General features: G+C 47.7%; 1 protein-coding gene and 1 long non-coding RNA gene across 2 annotated transcripts; one reads left to right on the plus strand and one right to left on the minus strand.

Annotated features, from left to right (window-relative positions):
- Positions 1-710: 710 nt before the first annotated feature.
- LOC128798798 (uncharacterized) lies at positions 711-2,331 on the minus strand. The gene is made up of 2 exons (XR_008434547.1): positions 2,242-2,331; positions 711-980 (listed from the first exon to the last, which is right to left on the minus strand). It is a non-coding gene; the product is annotated as an uncharacterized LOC128798798 (long non-coding RNA).
- Positions 2,293-21,191, plus strand: PANK4 (pantothenate kinase 4 (inactive)). Its single transcript, XM_053962634.1, has 19 exons — positions 2,293-2,410; positions 5,124-5,206; positions 5,668-5,876; positions 7,286-7,469; positions 7,983-8,075; positions 9,209-9,362; positions 10,080-10,261; positions 11,659-11,740; positions 12,853-12,953; positions 13,604-13,759; positions 14,569-14,681; positions 15,194-15,281; positions 16,549-16,700; positions 17,141-17,196; positions 17,695-17,744; positions 18,923-19,030; positions 19,189-19,289; positions 19,722-19,790; positions 20,797-21,191. The coding sequence occupies exons 1-19, from the start codon at positions 2,293-2,295 to the stop codon at positions 21,008-21,010; spliced, it is 2,313 nt and encodes a 770-aa protein (XP_053818609.1). The 3' UTR covers positions 21,011-21,191.
- The last annotated feature ends 315 nt before the right edge of the window (positions 21,192-21,506 follow it).

A 21,506-nucleotide genomic window follows, 5' to 3' on the forward strand; every position in this document is an offset into this window, starting at 1 on the left:
CCCTTCTCCCAGAAGGACTACAGCGATCCCACGGCGTGGAGAGAAAGTTGTTCTGAGGGAATGGGAGCTGTGTCCTCCTGCTGGGAGCGCTGGAGGGGTCGCTGGGCTGTTCTCAACCTCTGCGAGGTTGTCCCCGTGCCTCTGCTGGGAAAGCTGTAGCCCCTGGGACGGTCAGAATTCCCAAAAGCCTTTTCCTCTGGGACTCCTCGGGGTCCCAGGGCATCCACACCTGGAATGTGTCTCCCTGGACACATTTGGGAATCTGGCCTTCCCACGGTGCCACGAGGGGTTCTATAATATTTATAGTCTGTACCGAGCACGCTCTGAGAATGGTTAAACCATATCCCAAACTATGTAGAGGAAATTCCTCGGGATGTCTTGCTCACGAGCCAGGGGTGTTTGTGAGGTTCAGGATGCGTGTGTGCCTTTTGTGAAGGCAGGAGCTCGTTTTTGTGTCCTTATAGGACTGAAAGTTGCAGCTGTGCTGTCCATTATAAAAGAAATGTTTATCAAAGTCTTTCATGAAAGGCAGGTGTATAAATTATATTTATTTTTTGGTACCTTTTTGCCAGGGGAAAATGGGAATTTGTTACTGTCCTTGAAGGATGTTATGATGTGTTCTGTGCAAGCTGCACCAATGTATGAGAGAGTTATCTTGAGCGTCAGAAGTTGCAGAAACTTTTAACAGCAAAAAATAAATAAAAATATGCTTAATCAATCCAAAGTCATTTTATTTTTAAGTAGTTTTTACAGCTGGTTTCCCAGTGGTCAACTGACATGAGACAGATTCCAGTGAAAGCAGAGATATTCAGATTTGGCACCGAATTCCCCCGGTTCTGCGTCCATCTGGACCTCTGCAGTGCTGTTTTCCATAGCTCGGGAATATCAAAGCCCAGCTCTCTCAATGTGAGACAGAAATAACAGCACGCCCGAGCAGCCAATTCTCTGGGAATTCAGAGCCAAGGAAGGTCACTGCAAGGCTGAAAAAAATCATGGAATGGTTTGGTTGGGAGGGACCTTAAATATCACCTAATTGCAACCCCTTGTGACAGGCAGGGACACCAAACACAGAAAGTACTTTTGATTAAGAGATAAAGTTTTCCAAGGCACCTCACGGCACAATTCACATTCCTGGGGATGTGTCCGGGTCACAAAACACTTGGAAACATGCAGGGGGTTTAAATTCAGAGGTTTGGCTACAGGGGACATGCGTGGGGCTGCTCCGTGCCTGTGTGCGTGTATCGGGGTCCTGGACTCCCGTGAGCTACCGGGGATCCCCCCGCTCCCCCCGGGGGTCTCTCTGCCCTCCCTGAGGGTCTTCCTGCCTGTTCTTCCTCAATCCTTCCCGAGGGTCTCTCTGCCCATTCCCCTCCATGTTTCACCGGGGGTCTCTCTGCCCTCCTCGGGGGTCTCTCTCTCCATCCCCCCGAAGTTCCTCCCCCAGGGTCTCATCGACCCCACCAGGGGTCCGTCCTTGTCCCCTCCCTCGCTCCTCCCGAGGTCTCTGCCCCGGGGTCTCTCCCCGTCCCCCCACGCTTCTCCCGGGGGTCTCATCGCCCCCTCCATGGGGTCCCCCTTCAATTTCCCCCGAGGGTCTCTCCGCCCGTTCCCCCCCAGTTTTCCCCGGGGATCTGTCTGCCCTCCCCGGGGGTTTCTCTCCAATCCCCCCCTCCGCGGTCTCACCGACCCCTCCCCGGGATGTCCCCCCGTTCCCCCCCGGCTGTCACCGACCCCTCCCCGGGATGTCCCCCCGTTCACCCCCGGGTGTCACCGACCCCTCCCCGGGATGTCCCCCCGTTCACCCCCGGGTGTCACCGACCCCTCCCCGGGATGTCCCCCCGTTCACCCCCGGGTCTCTCCGCCCCTCCCCGGGATGTCCCCCCGTTCACCCCCGGGTGTCACCGACCCCTCCCCGGGATGTCCCCCCGTTCACCCCCGGGTGTCACCGACCCCTCCCCGGGATGTCCCCCTGTTCACCCCCGGGTGTCACCGACCCCTCCCCGGGATGTCCCCCCGTTCACCCCCGGATCTCACCGACCCCTCCCCGGGATGTCCCCCCGTTCTCCCCCGGGTGTCACCGACCCCTCCCCGGGATGTCCCCCCGTTCACCCCCGGGTCTCTCCGCCCCCCCCAACCGCGGAGTCCCTCAGGCCCCGCCCCTGCCGGTGGGCGGGGCCGGCGCGCGCTCCCCGCCTGATTCCCCGCGCCTCCGCTCGTTCGCATGCAGATTTATGCGCATACATTTGCATGCCGATGAGGCCGGGGTGAGGGAGGGAGCGGGTGGCGTTCAAAATGGCGGAGCGGGGCGGGCGCGGCAGCGGTCACGGCAGCCTGGATAAGAGCATCACCCTCCCGCCCGACGAGATCTTCCGAAACCTGGAGAACGCCAAGCGCTTCGCCATAGACATCGGTAACCGGGCGGGGGGAGCCTGCGGGGAGGGGGCGGCGGTGGGGAACGGGCGGCGGCTCCGGCCCCGCTGAGGGGGCCCGCCGGGGGCCGGGCCGGGCGCGCGCGGGGCACTCTGGGAAGTGTAGTCCTCCGCAAAGCGCGGGCCAGCGCGGGTGGGCGCGGGCTCACTACAGCTCCCAGCGGGTTGCGCGATACGGGGGGCGGCGTGGGGCACGACGGGAGTTGTAGTCTCGCCACCGGGTGCCGGCGCGGCGCAGACGAGGAGTGGCACTACAAGTCCCGGCGGGCCGCGCGCGGGTAACGGGCCGTGGGGAGCCGGGCGGGGTGGCCCAGCCGGGGCTGCCCTTGGCGGCCAAGGGGGGACGGGGGAGAGCCCGGGGAGCTCGGCCGGACCGGCCGTGGGGCAGCGGTGCTGGGGGGTATCGGCTGCACCCTCTCAGAGCGCGCCGGGCCCTGCCCCAGTGCGCCAGGCCCGCGTGCGGAGCCCCTCGGCCGCCCCCCGCCCAGGCCGCGGCCCGCGGGATGCTGCGGGCGCTCCTCCGGCTCCCGGAACCGGCCTGGAAGAAGCAAAAAGGGCCGGAGACGGCGGCTGTGGCTCTGCCCGGGCAGGGCAGGGCGGCTGCGGGGCTTGCCTTGTGTCGGGGTCTGTCACTGCTGCCTCAGTCCCCCCAAAAACACCCGCTGCCCTGTGCATACGCCCCAGCAGCCGACACCGGCGATTTCCCGGCTCCCGAGCCGAGGGTCAGGGTGACACACGGCAGGGTGACACCACGGCAGGGTGACACACGGCAGGGTGACACCACGGCAGGGTGACACACGGCAGGGTGACACCACGGCAGGGTGACACCACGGCAGGGTGACACACGGCAGGGTGACACCACGGCAGGGTGACACCAGGCAGGGTGACACACGGCAGGGTGACACCACGGCAGGGTGACACCAGGCAGGGTGACACCTGCGCGCCACAGCCGGGAACTGTGCGGGGACAGGCTGAGCCTGTTCCCAGTTCCTCCCGTGCCGGGATCAGCAGCCGTCCTGTGGACACCCGCTAAGCCACAAGTGCCAATTCACGCGTTTTCCTTCCCTTTCACCGTCTCGAGATCAGGGGAACTTTTTAGGAGAAAAGCCAGGGAAAAGAAAAGCAAGTGTTCAGGAGAACACTGCTGTGTGTGCTGGAGACTCAGGGACAGCGGGAAGAAACCCTGCACCATTATAGAAAATTATTGTGTCACTTCAGCCCCTCAGGAGCTGCGGGTTCCAAGCCTGTGAAAATAACAGCTGGAACTGGCCCTTTGTGTGGGTCAGCTCGGAATTAGAGTCGTGGGATTAGTTATAAAACCTAGTTACATGTCTCAGCTGGTGTTCTGAATGGATTTAAGTCTTTAAAAACTGGGAGAGGAAGGGGATAATGCACAAAGCATGGCTCTGCATCCCGTGGGTCTGGTGGTGAATTCCTGCAGCACCTGTGCCATTGTCGGTGTAAAGAACATGACATTCCAACACTGAGCCTCAGTTTGGAGGTGTGGAGGGAGACTTTCCCATAAAAAGCTGTGCAAGCCCTCACCTTTTAGCAGAGCAGACCGTGGGTTTTGTTTACCAGAAACTTCAAAGCCCTGGCTGGGACACTGAAATCAGATCCAAGGTCAGGGAAGCTTTATTGCTTTTGTTACTGTGTCTGTCCATGGTCGCTGTACATTGACTTTACTTAAATTTTCCTGGAGTAAACTGCCTGTTTTTCTCCTACAGGTTGCAAATATTTTCCTAACAAAAATATTTGATCACTGTGGAAGAGCTGACAGTATCTTTCACCTCTGCTGCTTCATTTCTTGGTTTTTATTAGGCAGCAAAGTGCAGTGCCATTGAATTTAGCCATTATTTAGGATCTAACATTGCCAGGTTTTTATTTACTTTCAGGACTTTAATGTTAACCCAGTAGTGGATCACAGTTACCCTTAGACCTGGAGCACTGTGGTGGAAAACATTGAAGTTATTCAGTGTAACCCCAGAAATCCACTTTTGCAGGTCAGATGCAAAGACAGGGCAAGGGTTTGAATTCTGTTTCAAAGGGAGAGCTGAAAGTTTTATTGCCATGAGCAGACTGGAGGCCTGAAGGGGGGTGATGAGGCTGCTCTGCTCAGACTTGCACATTGCTAACATCTCCAACTGCTGTGTGCTTCAGAAACACCACTGTGAGCATTCTTTACCCCAAAGCCAAGACCAGTCTTGCAAAATAATTACTCAGTACAGAGGGTCATTTTCTAACCAGCCACGAGTTTGCAGACTTGTCCCTAAAAGCAGGGTGAGAATATTATGTAGGTGTTGCTGCTGAAACACTCTGTGCACATGGGGGGCATTGCTCAGTGGTGGCAAACCAGCTGAGAAAATCCTGGTACAGATTTGGGGGGTTTCATAAAGTTTCCAAATAAGGTGAATAACAGCAGTACATGCACTGGCCTGGCTGATTAAGAATTTCCACTCCTCATCCCACAGCAGTCAGGCACAAACTGAATTTCTGGAGCTTTTCCCTCCTGTGATGCTCTGGGGGTTAACCAGGCCAAGCATTTCCTCAACAAAGGTTCTTTCTGCATTTCCATTAATTTTCTCTGGCTTTAACTGAGGAAACCTGGAGAAGCAAGAGCTGACAGAAACATAAGTTCTGTTGTTTGCTCCAAGGTGAGGCATTAATCATAACTTGTCATCTCTTTATGAACAGGTGGTTCATTAACCAAGTTGGCTTATTACTCAACTGTACAGCACAAAGTGGCAAGAGTGAGATCCTTTGATCATTCTGGAAAGGTGAGAATTCCATCAGGGATCAGCTGCATGTGATTGACTCACAGGGGTGAGGCTCTGGACTGGGTAGAACAGAAATGATACTCAAACCCATCTAATAACTTGTTCTATATAAAACTTTTTGGGAAGGGTTTGTATTTCCAGGTACTGTTTGAAATATTTATTTTTCCAGACAGTAAGTGTGGTACTTTTGTAAAAAAACCCTCCTCCTGTGCAGACATAAGTTTCCTCATGCAGGGGATTTCCTGCAAGTCATCTGCATGGGAGAATTGATTATCTCAGCTTAAGGAGAATTAAGACCTGTGAAACTGTGTTCTTCTCTGACACAGCTTGAGGTGTTACGTTTAATGACATTAACACAGTTTCAAGAGCAAGAAAAGCACAAGTGTTGATGCTCAGTAGTTCAGTATTTAGCCTTGTTTCTGCAAGAATGTTCTCTAAGAAATCCTTTTCTCTTTTTAAAGGACATAGACAATGAACCTCTGTATGAAATATCTGTTCAGGAGGAGATTACAGCTCGACTTCACTTCATTAAATTTGAAAACACTTACATTGAAACCTGCCTGGATTTCATCAAAGACCATCTTGTCAATACAGAGACAAAAGTCATCAAAGCCACAGGTGGTGGTGCCTATAAATTCAAAGACCTTATTGAGAAGAAACTGGGGTTGAAGTAAGTGGAACTGCTTTTTCTTCTGTAAAGAATTAACTTACACCTACTCCAAAAGCTTTTGTCATTTTCCTGGGCATGCTCAGAGGTAATTCATGTGACAGTCATTTGTTGTACAGCTCCTACCTAAACTTCATGCAAAGGCTTGCAGGAGAACAAAGGGCAGCCCCATGAATTTACAGCTCATAAATTTACTGTTTCAAGCACCATTATCAAACACCAAATACTAAAAAGCTTACACTGAAACCTGCCTAGATGTCATCAAAGGCCATCTTATCAATACAGAGACAAAAGCAATCAAAGCCACAGATGGTGGTGTCTATAAATTCACACTTTCTATGCTGTAAGTGTAGAAAAACATTAATTTACCCCAATATTAAACATCACTGGGGAGAGCTTCAAGGCATCTCTCATGCTGTCATCTGTGTAGTAGATTCCTCAAGCCCTGAGGCCCTGTACTCATCTTTTACACTGTCTTTGCAAATTACTTACTTCTCCTGATAAGCTGGGCTCTGTTATCTCTTTATTTCACACCAGCCCCATTTAGTACCTTATTGGCTGTTACTAATGATCAACTGATCAAGATAAGGAGGCACTTTCCCCTCCTATCTCATGTGGTGTTTATTTAGTTCTGACATACTCAACTTTTCCCCAGCTCCAAACCAGAGCAACTTCTCCACGGTGGAGCACACAAATAATTTTAGAGTATTTGAGATGAGTTTGTGCCTTGTTTTATGTGTTTCCAACGAGCCTCAGAATATTTCCTGTGAGAATTTCCATAACTCAATAACAGTACAGAGACACAGAAGTTCACAGAAGTCAGTGTGTGTTAATTTAGAGAAGATGATTGATAGGTCAGGTTTGAGTCACATTCCCAGACTCCACACTGGGGATATCCTGTTGTGAATCCTGCTACTCTTGTGAGAAGTCTCTTTTTCTGTGTTTGCTAATCCCAGCTGTAGGCTCCTCCCAGGCCCTTGAATCTGTCATAAACAAGTGCTGAAATGTCGAGGGGGCCTTTTGTGCTTTATTAGGAGGCAGGGGAAGAGCAACAGACAATTATTCCATGTTGGGAAATTGTTTGCTGAGGTTAATTTCCAGCTAAGCTTCCTGACCTACTTTATGGCAGGGGTGCACAGACCGTGAAAGGAGCAGGGCAGGAAAAGAGCAGTGTAAACAAGCAAACAGGATTATTTTTGATGACAACATGATTAAAGTTACTGTGTAACTGGCATGGGAGGGGAGCACCAGACCATGTGCAGCTGGAGGTCTCATGTTTCCTGGGAGCTGGGCTTGTGCCACGTGGTGTGAAAATTCCTGTCTGCAAAATGCATGCAAACTCCTGCTCCAAACGCAAACTGCCTTATCAGGAGGGCTGGGACGTTTATTTAAGGCTTCTTCCTCCCCCTCAGAGTTGATAAGGAAGATGTAATGACCTGCCTAATTAAGGGCTGCAACTTTGTGCTGAGGAACATCCCCCACGAGGTGTTTGCTTACCAGAAGGATTCAGACACGGAATTCCGGTTCCAGACGAACCACCCCAACATTTTCCCTTATTTGCTGGTGAACATTGGCTCAGGGGTCTCCATAGTGAAGGTGAGTGGTGGCCAAAATGCTTTGTTGGAGATTGATAAAGGTGATCTGAAACCTCTCACTGGTTCAGATTTGTACTTGTTCTTGGGTAGTGCAAGGTCTAAAAAGAAAATTGTGCCTTTTTTGAAGTTTATTTCTATTATAAATAAAGTTATAAATGCTTTTCTATTCCCTATTTGTTTAAAATTACATTCAATTTGATGTTTAGAGAAGTGATTACCTGATGAGGACAAAGGCTAGCAGATCAAAGTGATTTTTGTTTGTTTTGTCACACTGTTGAAGAGACAAAGTTTAATGTCTACATTTAGCATTATTTGCCAAGAATTAAATACAAAGATTTCCAAAACTGCTTGTGGTGTACGTGCAAGGTGCCCTTCTCACCTGCCACTTCCACAGTGGAAGGATTCCATCTCCACTGATTCCACTCTTCCAAGACCCTGCACACTCTGACATTTAAATCTGTGTTCAACATTAAGAAAGGACTTTCTAAATAAATCTGCCTTGTTTGATTCACAGGTAGAAACAGAAGACAAATTTGAATGGATTGGGGGCAGCTCAATTGGAGGTGGAACCTTCTGGGGTCTTGGAGCTCTGCTCACCAAAACAAAGGTACCCAAGTGTCTCTTTTAAGGGGGATGGGATTAAATTAAATGCTGGCAGGAAGCCTGAAATGTTGGAATGTTAGGTGAGAAGGCTGAATCCTGGACTTGTGTTCGTATTTTTGACACTTCTGATGCATAAAAGGAAGCTTTACATGGAAAAAGATACTGGTGGAATATAGGGACAAGAATTAGTAGATGCTTATTGTGACCAAAAGCAATCCTGCTCGGGGCTCAAGGACAAGAACCTCCTCAAAGTGGCCTGGTAACTTTTAATTCTCTTTTCAGCTTAAAATGCCAGCCCAGTTCCTGCAATACTGTCTGCAGAAGAAAGCAGGGAGCACACAATCGCTGCAAAATGTCTGGGAGCTGAGAGGAGAAATTTTGCCTCATGGTTGGTTCCTTGGTTGCCAACATGAGTTTAAATCCTGGGCTGATGAACAAGGCCTGACTTAGTCCTGCTCTGATATCATGCTGGGCTTCCCAAAAAGCCACGTGGCTTAAATGAGTGTCCTAAATGTCAGCAGTGTAAGAAAAGCTAGAGTTACATATGCACTAGATAAGAAAATGTCAAAGTGGGGACACAGCCTGGGCTCTGCTTTTTGTTTGATGCTCCTAGAGAAGAAATCTTAGAACATGACAGTGGCTGCTCTTAATTTTCTCTTGGTTTTGTAGAAGAAATTCAAGTTAAAGGGTTATAAATTAATTTTTGGGATAATGGAGCTCGCCTACAAGTTTAATTTTGGGGACAGTAAAGGCACACTGAGACTTTTTTTCTCAAACTTCTATTTTATTGTGCTCCAGGAAGATAAAATTCTGTTTGCTTTTAGTTCCTGTGTTTCTGACTTCCAAGATAAGGGATGCCATGAGGCCTCTGACTGTTTTATATGTGCTAATCCACCCTAGTTTTCAGGGGAAATTCAACTAAACATCTGCAGATAAGAAAGAGGTTGATTGTGGTGTTCATCTTTAAAGAAGCTCCACGTAAGATCTGTCTTGTCTGATCACTCTGGATACATCCTTGTAATTAGAAATAGCCTGTCTTTGGCTGGCAGGGTTAATTCTAAGACTGGTTTTGGTCAGTAAAGATGCTGCAGACCTCTGACTCAGGTCAGCTGTAGTAACTGTGCCTCTCACCATCAGAAATTTGATGAATTGCTGCAGCTGGCCTCTAAGGGCCAGCACACCAACGTGGACATGCTGGTGAAGGACGTGTATGGAGGTGCCTACCAGACCCTGGGGCTCAGTGGGAATCTCATTGCCAGCAGCTTTGGCAAGTCCACCACAGCAGACAAAGGTACTGGGATAAAAAAGATCTACCCAAACATCTCCTCTGGCTCTTGGGAATCAACTTCATACTGATCTAACAAGTAGAGCTGAAAATAATCAACAGCTTCTTTCATGATCTTGTGTTTTGCCTGCACAATATTGATTTAAAATACTATGCAGTACTGCTTTGTAAGCAGACATTGAAATTTTCAGTTTGGGATTGCCTAAGCCAAGGGAAGATTTAAAAATAGCTATCTGGTTAGCCTGGGGTTAATTCATTCCTGTGGGAAATAGATGTGGCTTTCTGGGCTCCAGAAGGGCCCTTTGGCAGTAATTTACTACAATTTGCAGTTTGTTTACAGTATCTTAATGAAATACTTGCAGTGCATCTCAGGCCAGGAGGGATGGATGAACCTCACCGTGGTTCCTAGAGAGAAGAAATGGATTCCTGCCATCCAGGAACTGTTTTTTCAAGAAATGTTTCTCATAGGCTTAGTGAGGGTTTTTTTTGTTTTTTTTTTTTTTTTTCCTGATAGCTTTAATCAAATCACACTCCTCCTTGTTAGAAGTACATTATATATGTGAGGTTTTTCTAGGGGGTAACACTTTTCTTCTCCACACATAAGGAAAGCTGCTCCAACCCTGGATTTTTCCTTCCACAACTGCAGGCTCAGTTAGAAAAGCACAGTCCCCTGGAGCTTCCTCAATTTGTGTGCAATCTGCTTTCTTCTTCCTTGCCTTCCAGAGTTTTCCAAAGAAGATATGGCCAAAAGTTTGCTCCACATGATCAGCAATGACATTGGCCAGCTGGCCTGCCTCTATGCCAAACTGCACAACCTGGATAAAATCTATTTTGGGGGTTTTTTTATCCGGGGCCACCCTGTCACCATGCGCACAATCACCTACAGCATCAACTTCTTCTCCAAGGTAAGGAAAACACAGGGCTCCCTGCAGCAAAGTCACATTTTAGGTATTTTTCTAGGCTGTTAATAAATGAATTTTCACATGAAGTAAGCTTAGAATGCTGCTTCTTAGGTAGGTAAGGCAGGGATCTGTTGTGGGAGGGGTGAAATCAGTGTGAAATGTCTGGGAGTTGTGTCTGGCCTTTTTTCTCTCTCCCTACCTCCCTCTCTCTTATTTTTTTTTATTATTTTTTGATTGACAGTCTGTCTTGTAGCTCCAAGTAATGAGTTTCCACTGTGTTCTTAGATAGTCACCATCATTATTCAATTCCTCTTGCTGATTTGCATCTTTCCACCCCCAGGCCATGCAGTGTGGGGTTGTTCTGCTGAGACAGTTGGCATCAGTGGGGTTTTGTTACTAAAGGGAAAATCAAACCTCAAATCAACCAAGCTGAAGTTCTTTGCAGGTTTTGAAGCTGTGGAAAATACTGAAGACTTTTGACTAGAAAAAGGTCCAATCCACAAGCTTGTTAATGGTTGTTTCAGGTGGATTAGTCCTGCACTTTGGGAATTTTATAGAATAGATTACACCATTTTTTTCTCATGTCAGTACTTCATGCAAGAGACTCCTGTGTGCTGCTTTTTCCCCTCTTTATTTCACCATTGTTGTCCCTTTCTGTAAAACTTGCTGAGTTCCAAGAAAGCTATTGCAAAACTGCAGCTTTAGGTTGTTGCAAGAGACACTTTGCCAGGGATTCAAATCCAAATCTCCCTGTGAGCTGGAGCTGCTGTTTCCCTGTAGCTCCCCTCAGGGTGAGCTGTTCCCACAGTCACTGCTGAATTCCTTGGAAAAGGCTGTGTCTCACCCAGCCTGGGAAAGCTGAGGGGCCCTGCTGTGAGGATGGAGGGCTCTCCTCCCAGCATTCCTGTATTTTGCATTAATAATTGAATTCTTTGGATGGGGGAATGCTTGCCTGTGGGTAATGCCCAGTGTCTGTGTGGAGTTGAAGAGCAGTGCAATAAAATAGAGACAATGAGCAGTGTCCCAAAGGTGTTGGCTGCAGTGGCACACACTCACCTTGGCAATCACATGACCTTGCATTTCCAGCCTGTTGAAGCAAGAGGAGTTGAATATTCATGGAATGATGCAGTGGTGTTTTCCAGGCGAGGCCATAGAGCACACACCACTGGTGCATGGGTGTTTTCCAGCTGTGTGATAACTGGGGAATGATGTGTGTGAGCAGCTCCTCCCTGAGCTGTTCCAGAAGCACCATTAAGGTTGCTGAATGTGTGAGAATGTAGCACAAATGACTATGACCATCTTCTAGTTGTTTCTATTAAATTAAAGTGTGAAACTAGTGACAAAGAAGTGCCTGTTAGCCCTCAGGGACCATCCAATTGCAATGTTTCATATTGTGGCAGGGAGAGGTTCAGGCATTGTTCCTGAGACATGAAGGCTACCTGGGAGCCATTGGGGCATTTTTAAAAGGAGCTGAACAAGACAGTAAGTACAGCACTGCTCTGTTCTGTATATGCTGTGTTCTGAAATGTCAGTGTACTGTCCAAGTTTCTCTTAAGAGGCTGCATGTAAGCTGTTGCCTAAATCAATCCATTTGGCACTAATAAACACAGATGCTGGGCTTTGGTTTTATACATTCTGGCAGGGACATCTTAATTTCTCACTGGATTTCCTGCTCACCTTTGAGAAGGCAGCAGGACTGCGCTTCTCTCTTCTCTGCACTTCTACAAAGAACAGTCACAGCTCTAAATCCAGCTGGAGAAATGTGGGTTTGGAGAACTTCCCCCTCTTTAAGAGGCCACATCTGAATTCCTTTAATGTACTGAGGAAGACCAGTATCTCCAAACTGTTTGTTTGAGAGTGAAATGCCTCACAGAGGAGACCCTTCTGTCCAGATCCCTTGGATCCAGGGTGCTTTGGTGGAATTCTGCCTCTTTAGTTTTCCTTTTCCTCTGCTGGTGTGTACTGGCAAGCCAGGCAGTGCATTGGTTACACTGGCACAACCACAGGCTGCTAATGGTACTTAGCTCAGTAAGTATCAAATACACCTCCAAAATATGGGTGTGGAATTCTTTTCCTGCCCATTTGATAGAGATGGGCAAGGAACCAGCTACTGAGGAATTAAAGACATTGCTTCTGCAGCATGTACTGTACATCTGAGCTCGTTAAACTTTTCCCAAATAAAGCAAATATAGAAATAACTTTAGTGTTTCTCTGAAGCTTACATTGTGCTTTGAGAGTTCTGTAATATTATTTTGTTAATAATGGATCTAGATTTAGAAATAAGAAATGCTCAATGATAGTGCTTTGGAGGCATGCTGATTAATGACAAGGAAATGGGGTTAAAAATAATGATTTTAGAGCTTAAATTGTCTCTTGTCTCAGGTTGAAGCTCTTTGGAGCAGGTAATTCATTGAGTGGTTGAAATATCTCTTTTGGGGGTTAGAGGGAAAAATTCTGTTTGCTTTTAAAGACAAGGGGAGCTGGCTTGTGTAGTGCAGCAGCTGCTCAGAGGGATGCTGGCTCTAAACTCACTCACAGGAGTATTCTCAGTTTTATTTTCAGATTATGTGTGTCTGTGTCTTTCTCTTTTCTAGATCCAAACCAGTACAGCTGGGGAGAGAATTATGCTGGGAGTTCTGGGCTTATGAGCACATCCCCTGATGTTTCCCCCATGCAGAGAACACGGAGTGGTACAGTATGTGCTGTCTTTCCTAGACCTGTGTGTGTTCTCTTAGCAGTGGTGACCTGGACATAGGTGATTATTCTCCAGCTGGTTGCTTCTTGCCTCTGAGGCTCTTGCTTCCCAGAGAAGTGACCAGTCTGGTGTCTGGTGTGGTGTTGTCTCGTGTCCTGTGTGGTGTTGGATGGAATGTTTCATAAAACAGACTGGCTGCTACTTTGTCTTGCTCTCCTTCACCAAAGTGGGGGGAATGTTTGTCTCTCACCCTTTCTGTGGAGCAGCTGGATTTTGCTGCAGCTGAAATATCTTAGAATTTGGAATTTCATGTTCAACCATCTTGAAGCAGTGTTAATTTGCTTCCTATGAGAAGAAAAATACAAGATTGGACAGAAGAGCATAAGCCCAGTCATCTCTTAAAGTCACTGACAGTCCAGCAGTTCTGATTCCACAGTGGATTATTTTCACACTGGATAATTTCTGTCTGTAGGATGGGCATGGATAAAATAATCCACAGAGGGGACTGGATTATTTATGATGACCTATAATTGTCTGCAAATCTGTCAGTCTTAACAGTGGCTGGACTTCTGCAGCCCTTGTGCTAATTTAATGAATTGTGAATTAATTTCTGAGTGAGTTCTAATCCGTCTCTTTCCTTTCTCCCCTAGTTTGACATGCTGGAAATGGACAGATTGGAGAGACCACTTGTTAACCTGCCACTGCTGAAAGACCCCTCCACCTATATCCCAGACACTGTTGACCTCACAGATGATGCCATGGCCAGAAAATATTGGCTCACCTGCTTTGAGGAGGCACTGGATGGGGTAAGTGTCACAGAACAGTCCTGTGTGAGTGACACAGGTATTTAGGAAACAAATCTTCTGTGGAGCAGCATGTTTGTCCTGTAAAATATTCCTGCTGTGTCACCCCTCTGGAAGTGCAGCCCCTCTTTCCCTATAACCTGGCATTGTCCCAGTCTCTTAAGGAAGGGCTTGGTCCCTTCAAAGGCAGAAATGTTCTTTTGTGGTGCTTTTTTTTTTTTAAGCTCCTGAAAGGTGTTTTCAAAGCATTTTCTCTCTTTAATGGCACTTGGACCTCTCTGTACAGAGCTGCAAGCAGGACAGTTACACAACCAAAGGCCAGAGATCCTTGGGTTGTTCCTCCTCTGGGAGCAGTCCTGCTGCCTCACAGACACTTTTCCATGGGAAGAGCACAGTTGGACTAGACACAAATTATTTTTTTCTGCACTGAAGCTGATTCAGGCAGTTCACTGGAGTAAAACAAAAAGAGAACACAAGGGGTTAACGTGCACCATTAAATTTCTGCCTGTTTCTCCTTTAGTGTATGTGCATTGTTATTTTTTCCCCTCCTCTAAGTAGTTAGAACTCATTTCTGACAGTACAGTCTGGAAAACAAACTTTAACTCTTTTGGGATGAAAAGAGACATTAAAGTTGTTGTTTACTGTTTGGAATGAAGGGAGGCTGGGAGGTGCTGTGTGGGAGGGAGCAGCCAGGCTGCAGGCACAGAACAGGGAGGCAGATGGAGGGGTTATTGCTCAGACTGAACTTCACATCAGTTTCTAGGAGGAAGAGTTAATTTGGTAATTGCAGTGTTGCCTCTTTTCTCTGCCAGGTGGCAAAGCGAGCTGCAGCCAGCCAGCCAGACTCTGTGGATGCACAGGAGAGAGCTGAGAAATTCCGGCAGAAATACTGGAATAAGCTCCAGACACTCAGGCAGCAGCCCTTGTAAGTGGTTTTATTTTCCCTTGCTGCTTCTGTTGAGCAGTGAAAGCCCACAAAAAGCCAACCAGGTTGTGAAGCAGAGCAAACAAAGCCAAGTAGGCTGAAGACTCAGGCAAGTTTTTGTGCCAAACATCAGATCCTCTGCACAGAGATTTTGGATTTCATGTCTTGGAGTTGAGCAGAGAAATTCTATCTTGGCAGAAAACTTGTTATTAAAAATCTGTACATAGTTATTAAAAATAGCAGCAAGTTAATTCTGAATATTCTCCTTCCCTGTATTTAAATAATACATCTTATTGTAGATGTAAGATCATTGAAACTACAACAAATAATCTTAATTGTAGATTCTTATTGTAGATTCAATAATCTTATTTAGAGCCAGCGTTTAGCACCTGTGACTTTCAGCTTCAGTGCTTATGTGAGGGGCTGTGACTTACAGAGGAAACAGAGGGAAAAAGAACTTTTTTCTGTTTGAAGTAATGGATTTGTTTTTTCCCCCTTCTCCCTTTTTAAAGTGCATATGGTACCTTAACAGTCAGAAGTCTCTTGGACACAAGGGAACACTGTTTGAACGAGTTCAGTTTTCCAGATCCCTATTCCAAGGTGAGTTCAAGACACTTTTCCAGTACTCTGAAACTGTTGAAGTGGTGGATGGCTCAGAGGGGAGAGATCAGGAACCAGTTCCTGCACTGGTTGTGAGCAGCTGGGGGAGGAGGAGCAGCACTGGGGAATGGGACATAAACCCCTTCACCTGAACAGGCTCCTGGTGAGGATTATGATAACCAAAAATATCACCAGCTTCAGTTGCCTGACAGCCCTGAGAAGCCATCTTGGTGCCAGCCCTGCTCCTGAGCTGTGTGTGGTGGCTGTCACCAGACACTGTCACCAGGCTGTCACTGCTCTAATTCACTCCTCTGTGGCTGCTTTTGTCACTTGTGAGATTCTCAGCACTGGGTTGGAGTGGACACAATGGACAACCTCCTGCTCTTAAAAACATTCATTGCCACTGCCATTGCAGCTGTTTTCTCTCTGTGCTTTGTTCTGTGACATGAAATGTTTGTGGAGAGGAGATTTGAGTCATTATTTCTCAAAAATCAGTTTTCTGTATGTCCATTCCTTACCACTTCTTTGTGTGACATATAAATAACAACAGTGCTAGTGGCTGATCCAAGACTCTTTTCCTGACTGTTGACATATTTCTGCAAAATACAGAGAAAGTTCTCCCTGGCTGCACTGTCATGTGGTACCTTCACTCTGAGAAAGGACTAAAACACACATGAGGTGGCTTTTGCTTATGTTTGCTTCTTGTAATTCAGACAAGTTTACTGCCAAGACAAGATATTGGTACCCAGAATAATTTTAAATTTAAGAGAAATCACCCTGTAACACTGATATCACTGGAGACAGAGAAGAGGGAAAAAAAAAACCTGAGAGATGCTGAGAATTTGGCATGATGCAAAGCAAAAAAAAAAAGAAAAAAAAAACACCCTTCAGAATTTGTTGGACTGCTGGTGGTGGTTTCCAGGGTTTGATCCATCATGTTACTGCTACAAGGTTTTTGTATATCCACTCTCCCATTTCCCACCTTGCCCAAGAGCCATTTCCCAATCTGCTTAAGATCTATTGCATCTCTGACTTGCTAAGAAAAGTAATTCTTGGGCTATAGATCATATCCTGGCCCTCATGACACATTTTGTGAGAATCCAGGAAAGTTTTTCCTTGGTCCTAAGCACACTGACCAATAATTGGTTGGTCCATGAGAGGCCATGAACACAGTGGAGATGTTTAAAAGTGGCCTTGGGACTGAGACAGCCAAAGCTGGGCAAGAAATGTTGGTCTGTAAATCCAGTGTTTCCTGTCTGTTTTACAGGTAAAGCAGAAAGAAAATGGAATAGCCTTAAAGTGTTTCCAGAGTGTGATCGAGTCCCTGGATTCCCTGGACTGGGAGGAGAGGCAGTTTGCACTGGTGAAAGGACTTCTGGCAGGGAATGTCTTTGACTGGGGAGCAAAGGCAGTCTCAGAGTAGGTGTTACATCCTTTAACAGCACCCTTTAAGCTACAGAATCTCCAGTTGTGGGGTTTTTCCTAAAAAATGAAGTTCCTCAATCTCCCCATCAGCCTTTGTAGAGCACTGTTACAGCCTGCAGCTGGTTTAAGTCATTACATTCCATGGTGGTTTGCAGACCCAAAAATGTCTTTTTGCCTGTAGCCTACTGCCTGCAAACATCTGTACATTGCTGAGGCTGTTTTCTTATAGCATCAGAACTCTGATTTAATGTCCTGATGAGCCTTTTGTTTTTAACATGATCACAAAATACATTTCCCAGTCCTGGCACCCACAGGCACCCCCAGTATAAGCAGTGCAGTAAAATTGCTGGGCACCAGCTAAAGAAATGTTTGAATTCCACTGATGTGAGATGGAGGTGTTGAACTGTGTGCCTTTTGTCTCTCTCCTGTCCCAGTGTTCTGGAGTCTGAGCCACAGTTTGGGTTTGAAGAAGCCAAGTCAAAGCTCCAAGGTAAGGGGAGATCCCTGCTGGTGGTTGGATGTTCATGAGGGAATGGAGTGGGAATGTTTGTGGGCGTTCTGGTACCCAGATGACAAAGAATCATTAGGGCTTGTTAGGGTTATTTAAAGGAATTAAACCTGCAGACTCTCTCCTTGAACACAGAGATGGTCACTCACTGCTGTGTCCCTGCCAGGGAGCAGTGTCCTGGGGGGTCCACACCCAGCTCACACCACTCCAGAGCTTTAGTGTGAAAATTCCACTTTGGGCCTTTTCACATTTTAGTGTGAAAATTCCACTTCAGGCCTACGCTGGTGGAGCCATTCCCATAACAGAGAGCTCGGGAGCTCTGTCAGCCTAACATTGAACATTCTAAACCTGAGCTCAAATGCTTCAGTGCTTCAGTGAGTGCAGCATGAACCTCCTGCTTGTACCATGTGCAGAATGACTGCTGATAAGAGTTAGTGGCTGCTGATAAGAAATGCTGACACTGCTCTGTCTGTGCCACAGAACGTCCCTGGTTGGAAGATTCCTACAGCCAGTGGCTGGAGCGACTGAAGGTACGACCCTGGGTGGCCCTAAACCCACTAATTAACCACCTTAATCATCAAACCACCTTGGTAATTGTGGGGTTTGAACAGAACTCTGTTCAGACAGCCCAAAACAAATCCCTAATTCACCATAAGAAAGGAGTAAAGGAATTAGTTTAAAACTTCCCAAGCTGTTTCCCTGAATTCCCACTGGAGCCCAGCTGCTCCAGAGCCTCCCCTCCTTATCAGGGCTCTTATTTCCATACACCCAGACCCTTGAATTTAAAAACTTGGGGCCCAGTGTAGTGTTTGAGTAGTTCCTGCTCCTGAATAGCCAACCTAAAACTGGCATTAATGTAAGAGCTTGCTAGAAGTAATGAACTTACCAATTAGCAAAGCTTTTTTTTTTTTTTTTTTTTTTCCCATGTGATCTCTTTTACCATTTAATTAAGATTCATTAAAAAGCTTTTGTGTCTTTGTGTAAATCTGTCTGTTGAAAATGGCAGCCTAAAGGCTGGGGATGAGCAGACTATGACAAATCATTACATGCTCCATCCTAAAACAAAGCACCAGCTAATCTTGTGTAACAGGGATAATTAGGGAGCAACAAGCACTGTCCTGTCAGTTTTTATTAGGAATTAAGCATTTTTCAGTTCTTCTGCTGTATGAACTGGAGTGAACTAAGTTTCATAACACCAGGTTGAGAACAAATGAAGAGGTTAATGGAGAATAGGCACTATCTTTTCATTTTAGGATGTCACTGCCCCCACAGTGCATGCTGCCCTTTCCTGGCAGAAGGGAATCCTGTTCAGCCAGCACCAGGCTGGCTTAAAACACCCTCCAAGGTAGGTCCAGCTGGCACCCAGCGCGTTCAGGATCACAGCCTGACTCTGGAGTTAGGCCTGGCTCGAGTTGGCAGGTGGAGGTTTTATTGCTGGAGTTTGAGAGCCCTGTCTCAAACACAGCACAGGAACTTGAGGGGTGTTTTAAAACAGGAACTGTTTTAAACCCCTGTGCAAAGACACCATCAGGGAGCCCCATTCCTCCTCTGTGTCACTGGTGTGTGCTGGGATTTTGCTGCAATCCAGACCCCAATGCTCAAATGTTTGAGGGAATAAAATGTGGGGGTTTGGAGGAGTAGCTGTGAATAACAATCTGCCCTGAGGTGAGTGGTGCTCCATCCTGAATGCATTGGTTTTCTCTTGCAGGAGGGTCCCCCTCATAAATGTGCCTTAATTTTCGCAGATAACAGTGGGATAGACATAATTTTAGGAGTCTTTCCTTTTGTCCGAGAGCTCCTTTCTAGAGGGACAGAGGTGAGTGCTTTTCCTTGCCAATTCCTATGGAGTTTTGGTAACTGCTGGAAGGTGTCACTGCCCACCAGCAGGACACTTCTCTGCCAGACTGGGAATAATCCAAGCACCTGGAATGCCAGAGCCTGACTGTGTGACCTTTCCTGGCACCTTCCCCCCAGGTGATTTTAGCCTGTAACTCTGGCCCTGCCCTCAACGACGTCACCTACAGCGAGTCCCTGATCGTGACCGAGCGCATCGCGGCCATGGACCCCGTGATCCAGTAAGCACCACCTCTGTCACACCCCCCTGGGGACAGCAGATCCTGGGCACAGCCTGGCTTTGCATTTCACTGTTCATCTGTAACTGCAGCCTCAGCCCAAGGCAGAGCATTTGCTTTCATTAATGTGAAAAATTTAGTAATTGGGTCTTTCTGGCACGCCCATAGTTATATTTCTTGTTGTGTCTTCCCTGACAAGCACTGCAGCTGCTCTACCAGGAATTTTCTATGTTAATAGAGGCAAATCCATGTGTGTCATACACAGAATGTCCCCAGGAGAGGATGCTCAAGGAAACATTGTGTTTCCTGGTGAAGTCCCTGCAGCAAAGGAAGCCTTTGTAAAAGAGGGTTTGCTATTTCTGCTTCTCTGGCTTATTCCCAGATGTGCAAGGCCCTGCTGAAGCAGCTGTTTAATATTTTTGTCTTTTTAAACAGCTCTGCACTGAGGGATGAGAAGCTGCTGTTGGTTCAGACGGGTTCCAGTTCTCCGTGCCTGGATCTGAGGTACGTGGGCAAAGTGCCACTGTGTGGTTTGTGTCCCTCAGCTGCAGGATGGTCAGAGCTTTGGCTGTGGAGCATCCCAGCCATCCTTCCCACTGGGAATCACTTCTGCACACCCATTAGGAGGTGCTTAGTGTGGATTTACAGAGCTGTGACACTGCTCAGGCCTGACAGCTTTTGGCCCTTGGTGAGGTGTCTGTGTTCAGGACACAGCTGGGTGAGGAGCTGTGGTTGTAGCTGATGTCAGATACTGCAGGTGGCCAAAACCACCTGGGACAGAAGCATCATTTCACCTTGTTTAACCTATTTCCTTCTGATCAGTTCCTCTATTGGAGACAGAACTTACCTGTGTCAAAATCCCAAGCTGGGTGCATTTAAACAACATTTCAATTGATCCCCTTGGCTTTCAGGTGCCACCGTTTGTGGGCACGTGTAACTCCATGCAGAACCCCAGCTGGCAGCTCTGTGGGGCACTGCAGGTGTGGCTGTGGTGTGGCTGAAGGTGGAGCTAAGGTGTGGCTGCAGCTGTGGCTGCAGATGGAGCCGAGATGTGGCTGAAGTGTGGCCGTGGTGGTGGCCACAGTGTGGTGGCCAAGGGGTGGCCACAGTGTGGCTGCAGGTGGAGCTGAGGGGTGGCCAAGGTGTGACTGCAGTGGTGGCCGAGGAGTGGCTGTGGGGTGGCCACAGTGTGGCTGCAGTGGTAGCCAAGGAGTGGCTGCAGAGGTGGCCAAGGGATGGCCGAGGGGTGTCCACAGTGTGGCTGTAGGTGGAGCTGAGGGGTAGCCAAGGTGTGACTGCAGAGATGGCTGCAGTGTGGCTGAGGTGTGGCCGCAGTGTGGCTGCAGGGTGGCCGAGGGGTGGTCGCAGTGGTAGCCAAGGAGTGGCTGCAGAGGTGGCCAAGTGGTGGCCACAGTGTGGCTGCAGTGTGGCCGAGGGGTGGCCAAGTGGTGGCCGAGGTGTGGCCGAGGTGTGGCCGCAGTGTGGCCGCTCTGACCGCGCTCTGTTGCAGCCGCCTGGACCAGGGCCTGGCCGTGCTGGTGCGGGAGCGGCAGACGGACCTGGTGGTCATCGAGGGCATGGGCAGGGCCATCCACACCAACTACTACGCCGTGCTCAGGTGTGAGAGCCTCAAGCTGGCCGTCATCAAGAACTCGTGGCTCGCCGACCGCCTCGGGGGCAAAATCTTCAGCGTCATCTTCAAGTACGAAGTGCCCTGTAAATGATGGAGCTGGCACGGCCGATGGACTTGCACTAGTTTAACTGTAAAGAATGTATTTTTATTACAACAGGGACAAGAGTTCACAGGAAATTCCGTATTTATATTGTGCTTTTGTGACTTAAAAAAGCGACAATATGATTCACTCTATAGTCTACACACTCAAATATATATATGTATATCACTCATTGTTTATTTTGGTAAGTGTTTATTTTAATGCTGCAGTATTTGTGATGAAAAGACTTTATTTTTTTGTTCTGTGAGACATTCATATAGAAATATATTTAAATGTCAATGAAACCTTTTTTATACATCTCTGCCTACTCTGCCAGCAGTGACATAGCACGTACCAAATAGTTTTTAACTGCTAAGTGAACCTGATGTTGCATTTTCTGATGTTGCATTTCCAGCTTCTGGACTTACCTAAAGCTGTCCTGCTCTGTGCAGCTCAGTTGATGGAAGGGCTGATCCACCTTCTCACCCTACAAATGTTGCTCAGGCTG

This window comes from Vidua chalybeata, chromosome 22 (genome assembly GCF_026979565.1).
Source record: "Vidua chalybeata isolate OUT-0048 chromosome 22, bVidCha1 merged haplotype, whole genome shotgun sequence".
Taxonomy (NCBI): domain Eukaryota; kingdom Metazoa; phylum Chordata; class Aves; order Passeriformes; family Viduidae; genus Vidua; species Vidua chalybeata.

Excerpts from the sequence above, each read along its gene's own strand:
- PANK4 (XM_053962634.1), top strand. The coding sequence starts at position 2,293 with ATGGCGGAGCGGGGCGGGCGCGGCAGCGGTCACGGCAGCCTGGATAAG. Across the intron at positions 12,954-13,603 it reads AGAGAACACGGAGTGGTACA|TTTGACATGCTGGAAATGGA; the intron begins GTATGTGCTGTC and ends TTTCTCCCCTAG. Across the intron at positions 14,682-15,193 it reads ACACTCAGGCAGCAGCCCTT|TGCATATGGTACCTTAACAG; the intron begins GTAAGTGGTTTT and ends CCCTTTTTAAAG.